The sequence below is a fragment of the Oncorhynchus tshawytscha genome, linkage group LG04, assembly GCF_018296145.1.
Source record: "Oncorhynchus tshawytscha isolate Ot180627B linkage group LG04, Otsh_v2.0, whole genome shotgun sequence".
Classification (NCBI taxonomy): domain Eukaryota; kingdom Metazoa; phylum Chordata; class Actinopteri; order Salmoniformes; family Salmonidae; genus Oncorhynchus; species Oncorhynchus tshawytscha.
Genome location: NC_056432.1, coordinates 42,222,348 through 42,236,454, shown reverse-complemented (window position 1 = coordinate 42,236,454; position 14,107 = coordinate 42,222,348). Strand labels below are relative to the sequence as shown.

The 14,107-nt window shown below is 43.6% G+C and overlaps 1 protein-coding gene across 1 annotated transcript in view; it reads left to right on the top strand.

Moving 5' to 3' along the window:
* Nucleotides 1-13,326, top strand: part of ipo11 (importin 11) — a 239,190-nt gene extending 225,864 nt beyond the window's left edge. Inside the window, exon 29 of the mRNA XM_024418169.2 lies at nucleotides 11,271-13,326. Within this exon, the coding sequence (XP_024273937.1) occupies nucleotides 11,271-11,435 (165 nt within the window). The 3' untranslated portion in view covers nucleotides 11,436-13,326. The remainder of the gene's footprint in view (nucleotides 1-11,270) is intronic.
* Nucleotides 13,327-14,107: the final 781 nt, after the last annotated feature.

Here is a 14,107-nt window from a genome sequence, read left to right as displayed (position 1 = left end):
GGGGCAATAAAACACCAGCCACCAGTTGTGGCACCCTGCTGTAGAGCGATATGAAGAAAGTGGCCGGAGCTGAAGTAATGTTATCTGGATTTATTTTATAAATCATAGATGGAGGGGAAGCAACTATTGAACCACCCAGACAGGTGTCCGATGAGGAACCACTTATCTGATGACATGGATCGGACTGTTCTGTTTCCTGGCACTTATGGGCATTGATACTTCAATCAATTGGTGGATTTGTGTACATACGTGTGTTCGTGCGTGCGTGCTAGCTTGTCAGTTCCATTTATTTTTCATGCATTGATACATGGATTGATTGGTGGAGTTGTTTGTGAAAGCTCTCTTTGATGCATTGATACATGGATTGATTGGTGTGTGCCGGCCGGAGGCCTCAAGGCTGAGTGTGATAATTGAGTGGCATGATTGGTCTCTTGGTCAGATGGTTCTTTCTGGCTTGTTCAGAGTCAGTCACTCCACAGTCTGGTGATTGGAAATGGAAGGACACAATGCTCATCTCCTGCTTCTTACTTCTTCTTCTTCTTTTTTGATCTCACTGAAGTTTGTACTACTGCGGAAATTTAATTGGAACCGTGGTGTTCCATTGTTGAACCTTGTAGCTAGAGGCTGACTCGGTCTCATTTCCACTCTACTGGCTGTACACTAAAAAAAAGGGGACTGGCCATTTGCTAGCAACAGACAGGCCCAATGCAGACAATCACAGTAGTGAATTGACTGAAGATGTGTGTCACCAGTAATAAAAAATAAAGGCACCCGAAGACCAATGGTGCGGATGACATCATTCTGTTATTGATTCCGCCTGTGAGTTATCCTTATCTGAGACAGACATATGCATGCATGCACGCACGCACACACACACACACACACACACACAATTCCTCACCTACATGCTCAGCTGTGTTTCCTCAGTCCATGCCATCAATCAGTCCTATGATTGCTTGCCACATCAGCTATTTACTGTGGTCGTTTATAAAGCCTCTCTTTCATCTCTGGAGAACACAATAAAACTGATTTTTTTTCCCCTCTACTCTCATCTCCCCTGATGGCTTGTCTCACTCCTGTCTTCAATCAGCAGCTCCTGGGCATCTCACAGGACACACACACACCCACACACATACAGAGTAATTCACAGAGGCAGGTCCCTTTGGGCTTATTGATCTCTTAGAGCTGCTGTTATACCCCCCCGATGCCTCCCAAGAGCTCCAGCCAACACTGCTACTGGCTCAAAAGAACAGAGGAGGCTAATCTTTTGATTAGTATCTGTGTTTGTGGCTTCACATTCACTAGATATTAAGCACAGGCACACCATAGTCCTTCAATTAAATAGATAGTTACATAGTACAATATTTGATAGCTATTTGAAGTTGATCTGAGGTAGCCTATGTGCAATTTTCCCAATGCATTTTCACATTTGAGTAATTTAGCAGGCACTCTTATCCAGAGCGACTTACAGAAGCAATTAGGGTTAAGTGTCTTGAGGGCACATCAACAGGTTTTTCACCTAGTTGGCTCGGGGATTCGAAACAGCGACCTTTCTGTTCGCTGGCCCAACGCTCTTAACCGCTAGGCTACCTGCTGCCCTATGCACGCACACACACATTGCCCTCTGTGTTGATGTGGCTTTGTTTAGTTTGTTTACTTATGCCCTCAGTAAAATAACAGAAATCATCAGCAGGGTTAAGTTGGACAGTTGGTGTGCTCTGATTGGTGTTTTGGGGGGGGTGTGCGTGCGGGTTTGTGTGCTATAACTAATTACGCCCTTTCGCCCAATGCTGTTCAAGGCAATTTAATTTGTACTGCTTCATTTAGTGTGGAAATTACTATAATTAAGGCTTAATCCTCTGACGAGCTTAGGGATCATGAACCTAGTCAATACATCACACACAGGAGAGAGACAGGGAAATGTCTGTTTTTACTCTCATTGTCCATCTTTCAGCAGTTTTCCCTCCATCTCTCTCGCTCATAGTTCTTCTCATCATACGCATGTCTCTGCCCCCAGTCTTTCCTTTCTTCTGACTATCTTTTCTCTCCTCGCTCTCTTTCAAAATATGCAGAAACACATACACACACACCTCACACATCCCTATTCCCATATCAGTGATTAGTCAATACAGTAACTTGTTTTCCTCTCTGACACCTGGGTTCCCAGGCAGGCCCTTGCATCCCGCGCTCAACAGCGAGACCCGGGTCACTAATTGACCCAGAGTTCACTGCTAATGGCGTCTCGTTAGCAGTGAGGGGGTACAGGAACTGTGCGTGCATGTGTGACTGTTTGTGTGTGCCTGCTTGCATTTTCATGACAGCATCTATGCACACACATGACTTTCCTACGGTCCGAAAAGCTTAAATTCCTCCCGTCCTCAGTTGAGCTCCAAGGTAACCCCAGCCCATCTCCTGTTGTTTTAGCAGCTCTACTGACTAGTGTAATGAAGATCATTATGAATACAGATAACACTCATTAGTGCTGTTTCAATAACCACCTGTCACTGCCAAAGCGGTCTCCCATTTATCATACCTGCCTGCAGTTTACAGGGAAAATGTGTCCTCTTGTGTGCGTGTTAGTAAATAATATCAACTCTGAATTTCAGAATTGTTATAATGAATATTATTGTGAGTAGTTTAACCTTAATTATTACCTCTAAGACGGTTCCACAACCTCTTGTGTGTCTGTGTGAGGTAAAGGGTGTGATGACGTTTGATCAGATTTACAGTCTCATACTTGAAAGGACAATCCGGGAACGCAACTGCACATCAATTTTTGGACTTTTGGATTAATGAGGTATAGTCATTGATTTGGGAAGAATGCACGTATGAATGCCTCACGAACGTTCAACTATCCCATCAGAACCCAAAATTGAAAAATGGCCAATATTTCTAAACATTGTAAATGTAAACAAACATTGGATAGCCTCAAAATGTGCTTAGAACTACACTTTTGATATCTTGGATTGTCCTTGCATCCATACAGTAGCTCTAGCTTTGAATTTGAGTGGTTACATTTCTCCAGGCCCATCCCTTAGCATTTTACCATTACAGAGGCGGGGACATCTCGTCATTGTTTCAACTAAGGATTGTCCCTTTAATGTTGGGTTATTGACCTGGTCTAGACAGGCCAGTTAGACATTCCCTCTGTATCGATCAGAGGGCAACAGCGTTTTACCTCTAAACACACACACACACACACTCCAATTACTTTTTCCCCAAGGTAAATGTGTCCTGTCAACTTTTTAAGCACCCTCATATAGTCTTAATGACTGCCTTATTAAAGATGACAGTAAAAATTGGTGTATCAATGGGAGTAATTTAAACGTGCTGAGTAATGTTGTCATTGGGACCAGAGAGGCAGACTTTAATTGGGCTAAGTGTAGTGTCGTGTGAAGAGAGACTGAAATGCCATTTCCATTAGACCACAGACTTTTGTGTTTCCTTGGCTTGGCTCCAGTGACTCACTGTGAACTTAGGTCAAGTGCAGGGCGGAAACACCAGTCTGCACACATTGCAGCTCTCCAGGACTAGAGTGTCAATGTGAAAAGACTGGCCCTTAGCTGTATGGTAATGGACACAGCCAGCTGATAGGCTTAGTTGAATTGGTGTAATACTTTTCAAATCTTTTCAGATGTGTAATATGACCTGAGAGGCCCAGTCCAGAATAGAGCAGGACCAGTGTGGTCGTGTTTGTGGAATGGCTGGATCTCCAATCAGGGAGGATTGTCTACAGTACAGCACAAATTAGTTTATGCAAGACAACAGCGTCCACTAAAATCAGCGCTCGTTACCGTGGGCAGAGAAGACGGCAGCATGCACAGGGGAGCTGGGCTCTCAATCTGTGTTTGGTAAACCTCGTTCAAACTGGTGTTTTGAGGTAGGCAGTTGATGTTGTTTCCCATTATTCAGTATCAGATGTGTGTGTGCGCATCTTTTCAAGGTTTCCCACCACACGCCGCAAGAATGCTAAAGTGTGTGTGTGCGCTTGCGTGTGCTCGTGTAGACTGCTAAAGAATACCTGCCTCTGGATTTGCTTTCTCCATGTTCTCTATTCCTCTTCTGTCCTCCCTCCTTTTCTTCCTCTTCTTCTAAAATGTTTAACACATGACTCATACACTGAGTCTAGTAAATATTAGGAACACCTTCCTAATATTGAGTTGCACCCCCTTTTGCCCTGAGAAACAGCCTCAATTTGTCGGGGCATGAACTCTACACAGTGTCGAAAGCGTTCCACAGGGATGCTGGCCCATGTTGACTCCAATGCTTCCCACAGTTGTCAAGTTGGCTGGATGTCCTTTGGGTGGTGAATCATTCTTGATACACACGAGAAACTGTTGAGCGTGAAAAACAGTGTTGCAGTCCTTGACACACTCAAATCGGTGCGCCTGGTACCTACTACCATACTCCCTTCAAAGGCACTTAAATATTTTGTCCTGCCCATTCACCCTCTGAAATGTACACACAATCCATGTCTCAATTATCTCGAGGCTTAAAAACCCTTAACAAGGGACATAAGGGATCATAGCTTTCACCTGAATTTACCTAGTCATTCTGTCATGAAAGAGTAGGCGTTCCAAATGTTTGGTACACTCAGTGTATATCATCTGTTTATTGTTACTTTCTGTATACAGCCTGGGGGACAAAGGGAACCGGGGAGGAGGTGAAGTTACCGCCGTTTTCTGAAGACCGCCATTGAACAATCATAAGCATGTGAAGTGTGCCCATAATGTGAGTGTAGGTGTAGGCTCATGTATACCGCCTGTGTGTAAAGAGGTTGAGAATGACGTGTGTGTCTGTGTGGGAGGAGCTTGAGAATGATGTGTGTGTCTGTGTGGGAGGAGCTTGAGAATGATGTGTGTGCTTGCATGGAGATGAACAGGGGTCCAGAGGTGCAGTTGAAAACCCACGTTTCTCTTTTTAAGAGAACATAAAACGGTCTGACGTGAGAGATGATGAAATTAAATTACGCTCCGCGATCCATTTGATTATGAGTAACAAGTCTATGAACCGTTGTCCCTCTCCACACACACTAGGTATGGATAGAAAGGGTTCAGGGGGGGATTACGTTAGCTACATATTAGGGTTTAATATTTTCCTGAAAATCTACTACTTTTCCTTACCGAGAGATTTGCAAGCCTTTCCTGGACATCCCGGTATTCTCGTTCAAACTGGAAACGCTATTTAAAATAATACCAGCGGGGGGGATCGGACATAATTATACCACTGTAAATGGAGAAGTATGCACATTAATCTAACGGTTTCTTGATGTAGGCAATTTGTTGCAATTGAATAAACTTTTATGTTCTCCTGAAAGTTCTCCACCCTATTTAATTGATGTAGCCTACCGGTAGTTCTATTGTAGGCCTATGACTCACTGTTGGCCGACAAGTAAAATATGAGGTTATTACAGCCTACAAAATGACATTTGTTTTAGCCTACCTTTGACTGAAAGATGTCAGACAGCTCTGTTAGTCCTTTTCTATCCCCTTCCACCTGGTTATCAGGGGAATTAGGGAAGGTTGTGGCATTTTTTTAAACTTAATGATAACCCACTTATTTTGGTGACTTTGTCACAGGGAAACATATCCGATTCTTCGTTAAACAAAAAAAGAAGCATGTAGCGGAGATTAAGCACGATGGATAGCGAAGCGGTTGATCAATTAAAGATCATGGAACAATGTTTCAAATGTCTATTCCAGTGAGTCAATTCCAGGTGAGTAGCACATATGTTGAGCCTCTGCCAGTGCCACACAGCTAGTTTGGAGATGTGTGTGTCATGGAGCAGGGCTCGACATTAACGCTTGCCCGAGACAAGTAAAAAAATTATAATAACAATTAAATGTGTTGGACAAGCGGATTATAGATTAGTTGTCTGAATGGACAAGTTTTTTTTTAAGTCTCGCAAACCGAATCAAACAATTAGGCTATTCCGATCAAAGTCTCCTCCGGATGCGATGTTTTGCTCACTGTCCTCCCAATCTCTGCAGAGCGCATCGGAGTATAATTATTGTAGGCCTGCATTGACAGACATGAGCTGTCTTTCAATCATGCCAGATGCTTTTTTTTTTTTTTTTTTTATCAAAGCGAGCCTATCCGCATTTGCACATTTGTTGATGATAATTGCTATTGAGTTATTTGCCCAGTTATAGCAATGAAAATCCTGGAAAAGTCATGGTGTGTGCATCACCTGTGTATGTGCCAGTGGTTCGTCGCCAGAGGGGGGGGCATGTAATTCCGACAAAGCTGACTGGTGTGTTTGAGCTGGGCTGTATCAAAAGCCTGCACACCCAGTAGCTCTCCAGATGGAGGCTTGATGGACCATATGTGTTTTTATACAGTGCATTATTTTACTTTGTGGGTGTTAAGTGCCTTGCTCAAAGCCACAACAGCAAGAGATGTAATATATGGGATCAGAGACCAGCAGCCTTCCATTGTCAATACCAGTGATGATAATGAAGGTTATTTTGTGAAGTAGTTCCTTGCATCACACAACACAATTTTCGTACACCTTTTTGGCCTATATTGTATTACTGACCATTTTATTTTGTGACTTGAGCTCTTAGACAACTAAAAAAAAGCAGCCCTTAGACAGTTGATGTGTCCGTTCACTGCATCTGTTCGCACATACCTGTTTTGTATTGTTGCATTAGTACGTCATAGAAATGGTATATTATTGGTCCATGGTACCCGTCATTTTTGTCCTCTGGAAACAGGAAGGAACTTGTTCGGGAAATTGCAAGACACTAGTTACATGTATTAAATCATAGTACAGATGATGTTACCCAGGAAGCTGTGCATCCACCCCCAGACAGGGATTTGGTGTTATTACACAGGTTTGTTTCTCAAGTATTTTCTAGCAGGTGCCACCATAAACCTGCAAACAAAACTGGAGCAAAGAATAATTGCATCCAAGTTGTCTGGTTTTTCTCTATATACGGAATCACCAGCAGATAGTACCTGCGGAGAGCGTAGGTAACAGGATTAGATATTTAGGTTATGTTCCAAATGACACCCCAATCCTTATAGTGCACTACTCTGGTCAAAAGTAGTGAATAGAGTGCCAGTTGGCACTGAGCCTTCGTCACAATTGCCCTCCGCCCACCAGGCCTCTACCAGCTACAGGACCTTTCCTCTTCCCCCTCTTTTGTCCTCTCTCCTCTCCCTTTTCTCGCTGATAAAACAGATCTGTACCCACCAGGCTTCTGCCAGTAACCTCTCCTCTTCCCTCTTTTTCCCTTACATGCGTCTCCCTTCATCTCTCTTTTCCTCTCATCTCTCCCCTCTTCTCACTAGGCTACTGCCACTCAACCCACAGCCAGCATTTTTCCCTTTCCCTACGTTTCATCTCTTTCCCTGATCTCTCCCTTCATCTCTCCCTTCCACTCATCTCTCTTCTACATCCCTCCTCTCCCGCTCCTTCTGACTGAACAGTGGCGTATCCACAGGTTAATGCTTCTCGGAAAGCAGCTTTCTCCTCACCTCTTCACTCTTTTCCCTTACACTTGTTCTCTTCTTCCTTCTTCTTTTCTCCCTCTGTCTTATTCTCTCTGTCTAAACAACCCTGTGCTCCTTAGGCTCCTGCCTATCTGTCAACCATTCTCTTCTCTCCGCTTACCTCTTTTCTCCCCTTACCATCATTTCTCCTTTCATCTTATCCCCTCCCCCCCTCTTCTCCCCTTTACCTTCCTCTGTCATACCCTTTTCTCTTCTCACTGACTGAACAGTTGTGTTCCCACAGGGTAGCGGGCAGGTGTCCAGGCGTTGATTTAAAGTGCCCAGGCATTTCTTTGTGTTACTTTTTTTACGACGCCGTATTCAAAATATTATCCAGCTGGTTCTGGAGCTGGATTTGTCATAAGTATTGATTTAGGGAAAACTTCACCTCAGATGGAAACCGCTTGCCTATCTTTTGCCATGAAGTTTTGCCGTCTTCCATAAATTGCAGCCTGGAATACACCATAGAAATAGTTAGAAGAATAAGATGAAGCTCCGGTAATACGGATAACTATTGGTGGCTGATTTGTGCTTTTCTGCGTTGTAATGGACACTGTGCGACCTTTGGTGGATAGGCTGCTGGCAGGCTTTGATGTGATGTACAGCAAAGCCAAGTCAGCACGTGCTCATGGTTCTCACAGGGGAATTGAAATTATAGGCTACAATGACTTTGCTCATGGTCATGCATGCTGCAAATTACATGTAACTATAATTTCTTTGGCACATCTCAGTCCCAAAAAGGAAAAACTTTGCAGTGGTTTCTGATTAATTAACAATCCCATGCTGGTGTGTGATAACATTCAATTAAAACCCAGCCCTGAGAAGAATTTATGTAATATCACAGGAAAATCAAATCAAATGTAACTTGTCACATGCGCCGAATACAACAGGAGTAGACCTTACCGTGAAATGCTTAGTGGGCTGTACACACTACCCTCTGTACAGTCGGATGCCGAGCAGTTGCCATACCAGGCGGTGATGCAACCAGACCACCAAAGTCCCTGTGTCCAAGAACACTAAGGTAACCTGCCTAAATGACTACTGACCCGTAAGCATTCACGTCTGTAGCCATGAAGTGCTTTGAAAGGCTGGTCATTGCTCACATCAACACCATTATCCCAGAAACCCTAGACCTCAGTCAGGGAGAGGTTGAAAATGTCAGTGAAGACACTCGTTGGTCCGTGCATGCTCTGAGTCCCTTTCCGTCTGTGATCACGTTATGGAGAGTGTGTGATCTCACAGTAATAGTTTGCATGCTTCAGTGTTGCTTGCACTCCAATTTGCATACCGCCCCAACAGATCCACAGATGATGCAATCTCTATTGCACTCCACACTGCCCTTTGCCACCTGGACAAAAGGAACTACGTGAGAATGCTATTCATTGCCTACAGCACAGGGTTCAACGCCATAGTGCCCTCAAAGCTCATCACCAAGCTAAGGACCCTGGGACTAAACACCTCCCTCTGCAACTGGATCCTGGACTTCCTGACAAGCCGCCCCTATGTGGTAAGAGTTGGTAACAACACATCTGCCACGCTGATCCTCAACACTGGAGCCCCTCAGGGCTGTGTGCTCAGTCCCCTCCTGTACTCCCTATTCACCCATGACTGCATGGTCAGGGACAACTCCAACACCATCATTAAGTTTGCCGGTGACACAACAGGGCCTGATCACCGATATCGATGAGACAGCCTATAGGGAGGAGGTCAGAGACCTGGCTGTGTGGTGCCAGGATAACAACCTCTCCCTCAGTGTGATCAAGACAAACGAGATGATTGTGGACTACAGGGAAAGGAGGACCGAGCACGCCCCCACTCTCATCGACAGGGCTGTAGTGGAGCAGGTTGAGAGCTTCATGTTCCTTGGTGTCCACATCACCAACAAACTATCATGGTTCAAACACACCAAGGCAGTTGTAAAGAGGGCACGACAAAGCATATTCCCCCTCAGGAGACTGTAAAGATTTGACATGGGTCTTCAGATCCTCAAAAAGTTCTACAGCTGCACTATCAAGAGCATACTCACTGGTTGCAATCACTGCATGGTATGGCAACTGCTCGGCCTCCGACCGCAAGACACTATAGTGGGTAGTACGTACGGCCCAGTACATCACTGGGGCTAAGCTTCCTGCCATCCAGGACCTCTATACCAGACAGTGTCAAAGAAATTGTCCGACTCCAGCCACCCTAGTCATAGACTGTTCTCTGCTACCGCACAGCAAGCGGTACCGGAGCGACAACAGGCTTGTATGCTGCTGCTACTGCCTGTAACAATGCAGTTCACAGGAAGAAATGACAGTGCACTTTCGATTTGTTTGTTTTGGTAAAGGCAGGGACAGACACATTCAATGTGACCATCTGTGACAATACCAGTAGCTCAATATTTCTTCCATGGTAAAAATTCAAACACAAAGCAGAAAAAACTCTTTGGTCCTTTAAAATATTGTGTGTTTACAATATTGTGTGCTTAAGGCTGGAAAATAAATAAATGTGAGTCAGGATGACAACATGATGTTTGTTTCCAACATTTAGGGCTATTTTCCTGAAGAAGATAAATCTGTTTTGTTTCCTTACCACGATACTAACGAATATCGCGATACTGGTATCATCCCGGCCTCACTCTCTCTTATGCTCTTTGTAACCCCGTGTTGAACAGTTATAGTAGTCTGTTTCTCCTGTTCCTCTCTCTCCAGAGGATCGCAATACCCCTGTGTTTGTTTGATTAATTTAGCGCCGTGTCAGGTTTTTACCTCAGCCGGTGAAAACAGCAGGGGGTCGTATCGTTCCCCCAAATACCGATCCCAATCCCCTAATCTGTTGCCTTTGTTGTTGTTTTTTACATTACTCTCAAGCCGCACGGCTTTCTCTCTCTCCACCCCTCGCTCTTTAGCTGTCACTCTATATCTCTTTGTCCCTCTCCTTTGTTCTATTCATCATATGTTCTCTCTGTTGTGCCCAGTATGCAGAGCATCTGTGTTTGGTGCTTTTCTATTCCTGCGCAGTGTGGGGAACCACACTCAATGTGCACCTATGCATGTGTTAGCTTCCATAATTGGCTACTGTTTCACTCAGCCACGACACACACACACACCACAAACGTATTTTTAATTAGAGGTCCCTTGCTCATAATTTCACTTCACTACATGCGTGATATTGATCGTGATTTACCTCAGCATTGCTTTTCACTGTTCCGTCTGGGAAATCATTGAGTGTGAACCATAACACACGTGTCAGATTAAGGCACTCTGATTCGGATTGTTATTGTGTAACGTTGATGACATTCTCTCTATTAAGTCCATGCTCAACCCTGGTGGTTTGATTACACAGTAATGACAGGGAATTACCATAGCGAGTATACCTTCACTGATTGGCTTAGGAGTCAAGAAGGTCATTACCTGCCTCTCAGAAGAAGCTCACAGTGGCATTTCTCTCTGGCTCAGTTTCCTCTGATTTCCCCTGTAGACTAATTAGTGTGATTATCTGATGAAGCACACTCCCACAACTATCTCTCATCTGCAACCAGGTTAGCACACAAACACACACTCACTCCCTGTTCGGTCTCTTGTAGCTAGTCTTCGATCACACGGTGCACAGTACGTGTTGCTGCATTCTCTATTTGTGTTACGTGTCTTGCTGACTTCCTACATTTCTCTCTACCTCCTAAAGCTAGAGGAATTTCTAGCTAGATGTGTGACCTTACAGCAGTAGGTCTATGAGAATCTGTCTTAGGCGTCCTGCTAACTGCCTGTCTCTCTCTCTGTGTGTCCCTATAGTTGGCCCTGGAGGATCCGGTGCACAGTGTCTCCTTACAGCAGTATGTGTATGAGAAGCTGAAGGCCCAGCAGGCTCTGATGGGGGACCAGGGCTTTGGGGCTCTGATGGAGACGGTGGACACAGAGATCGTCAGGCAGCTCCAGGAGTTCCTACAGGGCCTCTGAGAGAGAGGAGAGCCTCTACCTATCTCTACCCTTTCCCTCCTGTAACCTCAATGCATACATCTCCAGACCTATACTATCTATCTCTCCTGATAGGCCTTTGAGCACAGGAGAGAAAAGACCTCAACCTCTGCCCCCTACTAACCATCTCGGCTGTACCTTATCCGTAGCCTACCTTTCCTCTCCTCAACCTCCTATTGGGCACGGAAGAGAGAGAGGACTGCAACATGTACCTCTACTACCCATGTCTACTTTTACCCATAATTCACTTGTCCTTTACCCACAACCCCCTCTTCTCTACCAAACCCTACCCTAACTACAACCTACCTAGAACCTTCCTTTACCCACAAACCACCTTTTTTTTTTAAACACACACAGAAACATGAATAGAGCTTCCATTCTAACAGTTTTTCTGCTTCTCTAGTTTTAGCATGGGGTAAATACTTAGGAGGATGTTAAGAGACGGGGGATTGAGGGAATATAACAATACGACGCAAAGACAACCTTCTGCAGAGGCAGGAGCCTTGGATTTTTTTTTTTTTACTGGGAAAGCGTGTGTGGCGTGATGGGAATATGGCTTCACTGACCGAAAGACCCAAACAGTGTTTACAGATCTATTCTTAAAGGCGAATAGCGAGCAAAAGTGTACTTTGTATGTATGTATGTATGTAAAGTATGGATGACTCTGCATGAAGATATTTAACTTTTTAGTTTAGCTAGCTAATTTCTCTTCATGGTTCTTTGTTCTGTATTGTTTCTCACACCCTGAGATCATCAAGTTGACAGGACTATTGAGAGATGCAGACACTGTTTTTGGGGCGTGTATATTTTCATATCATCGGACTGAATTCAATTAATTGACTGCGAGATTAAAGCGATTTTTAACAAGTGATTTGTAAAAGTGTTGAACCACATTTCTATATGAATGCTGCTGCTATTTTATGGTGTGTCACAAGGTGTGTCAGAGCACTTTAAAAACAAACCTTTTTTTTTTCTTTTCTTTTTTTTCTTCCTGAAATGTCATGGTTCTTCATGTCTCATGGTTGTAGCATGACGGTAAAAGAACTCGGGACATTGAAGCAGGATGGAAGTTATTCTTAGGCACAAATCTAGGATCAGCTAACCCCACTCTAATCCTACCCATTAGGGGTGGAAAAGCAAAACTGACCTCTGATCAGCATCTTGGGGCAACTTGAGCCTTCTCCCGGTTGTGTATGAAATGCCATATAATCATATTGAGGACATACATAAACTGAAGCGTGATTTGAGTGATGTTTTGGACAGAAAACGTTTTTCACAGGGATGACAGTGGACTAGAGAATCGGTTGCACTTCATTTAATGGTACATAAATGTCCAGGTTTTGACATAAACATTGTAATTATACAATAAGCTAGGAATGACTCTTCTTTGATATTCATTCAAACAAGCACCACTACCACTTGGTACCAGCCAGATGCAAATTGTGTTGAATTATTTGAAATAAGTACCAGAAAGTAGCCATTGTTACCACGTAATAATCCTAGTAAATACAGTGGAAACTGGACTGTAAAATAAAGTGTTATCCAATTCTCTTCCCCTAGTTCCATAGACACTGTGATTGAGTTCAGTAGCAGTCAAGCAAAACAAAGGCCTTATGCTTTCAGCCTTACCTTAATTCTAATATCCTTTCTTTCCAATGTTGCTTTTTTATATATATATATATATATATATATATATATATATATATATATATATATATATATATATATTAGCTGATTTCTGTACTGGTATTAGAATGATGGGAGCAATGGTGACATTGAACACAACAGCAGTAGAAAATATGTCTTTAGCTAAATTCTAATAGAAAGACCTTGTTCTTTTTTTCAACAGCTTCAATAAAATGCAGTACATGGCTGAAATGTTTACGTACTTATTTTTTGATTAAACTTTATGCTCTTTTTAATGTTTTACCACAGAAACCCCCGCAGGCTTTTTGAAATGAGCGTTTTCCTTCAGATCATGTACGTTTCGAGTCCTCCTCGGCCACTACCCAAACTTTAAGGCCCTCTGACGTTGAAGCGTTGAAGATATCCCAGTCTTTCCCATCGGAGATTTGCAGTTGGATTAGACACACCATTCGGAAACGGTCCACCAACATCACTCGCCAGTCCCTGAAATAGAAGTCCCAGGGGAAAAGACGGTGACCCAGACACATTTGGAGGGGAGGCATCCATGCAGAAATGACTGAGAGCGTACTCAACTGGTGTAACTTGAAAAACTTGCCCCATAACTGAGTGAGATGGAGCGGAGGACATTTTAAATCAACTATGAATATACCTGTTGCTCTCTCACTTTAGTTTAATAGTTTTTACATGAAATGAACATACTTCCCTGTGCTTCGAAGTAATTTCATGGCAACACTATGCATTTACCTCCCATATTACTAGTCCTAATACCACATAGTCAACCGTTATCCCAGACAGTGCCAATAGTTTCATAGCAGCATATGGGCTAAACAGCTCTCCCAGTATTTCACATTATAGATGCACTAGTAGGCCCCAGTTAAGATGGCTGCAGGTACTGTGGTTAATGATCTTGGGAAACCATGGATGGGGAGGATTAACTGTAAATCTTTTAACTTCCTTAAAACTGGATTAGTCCTACTGTGGGAATTAGCTGAATGGCAGTGGGTGCC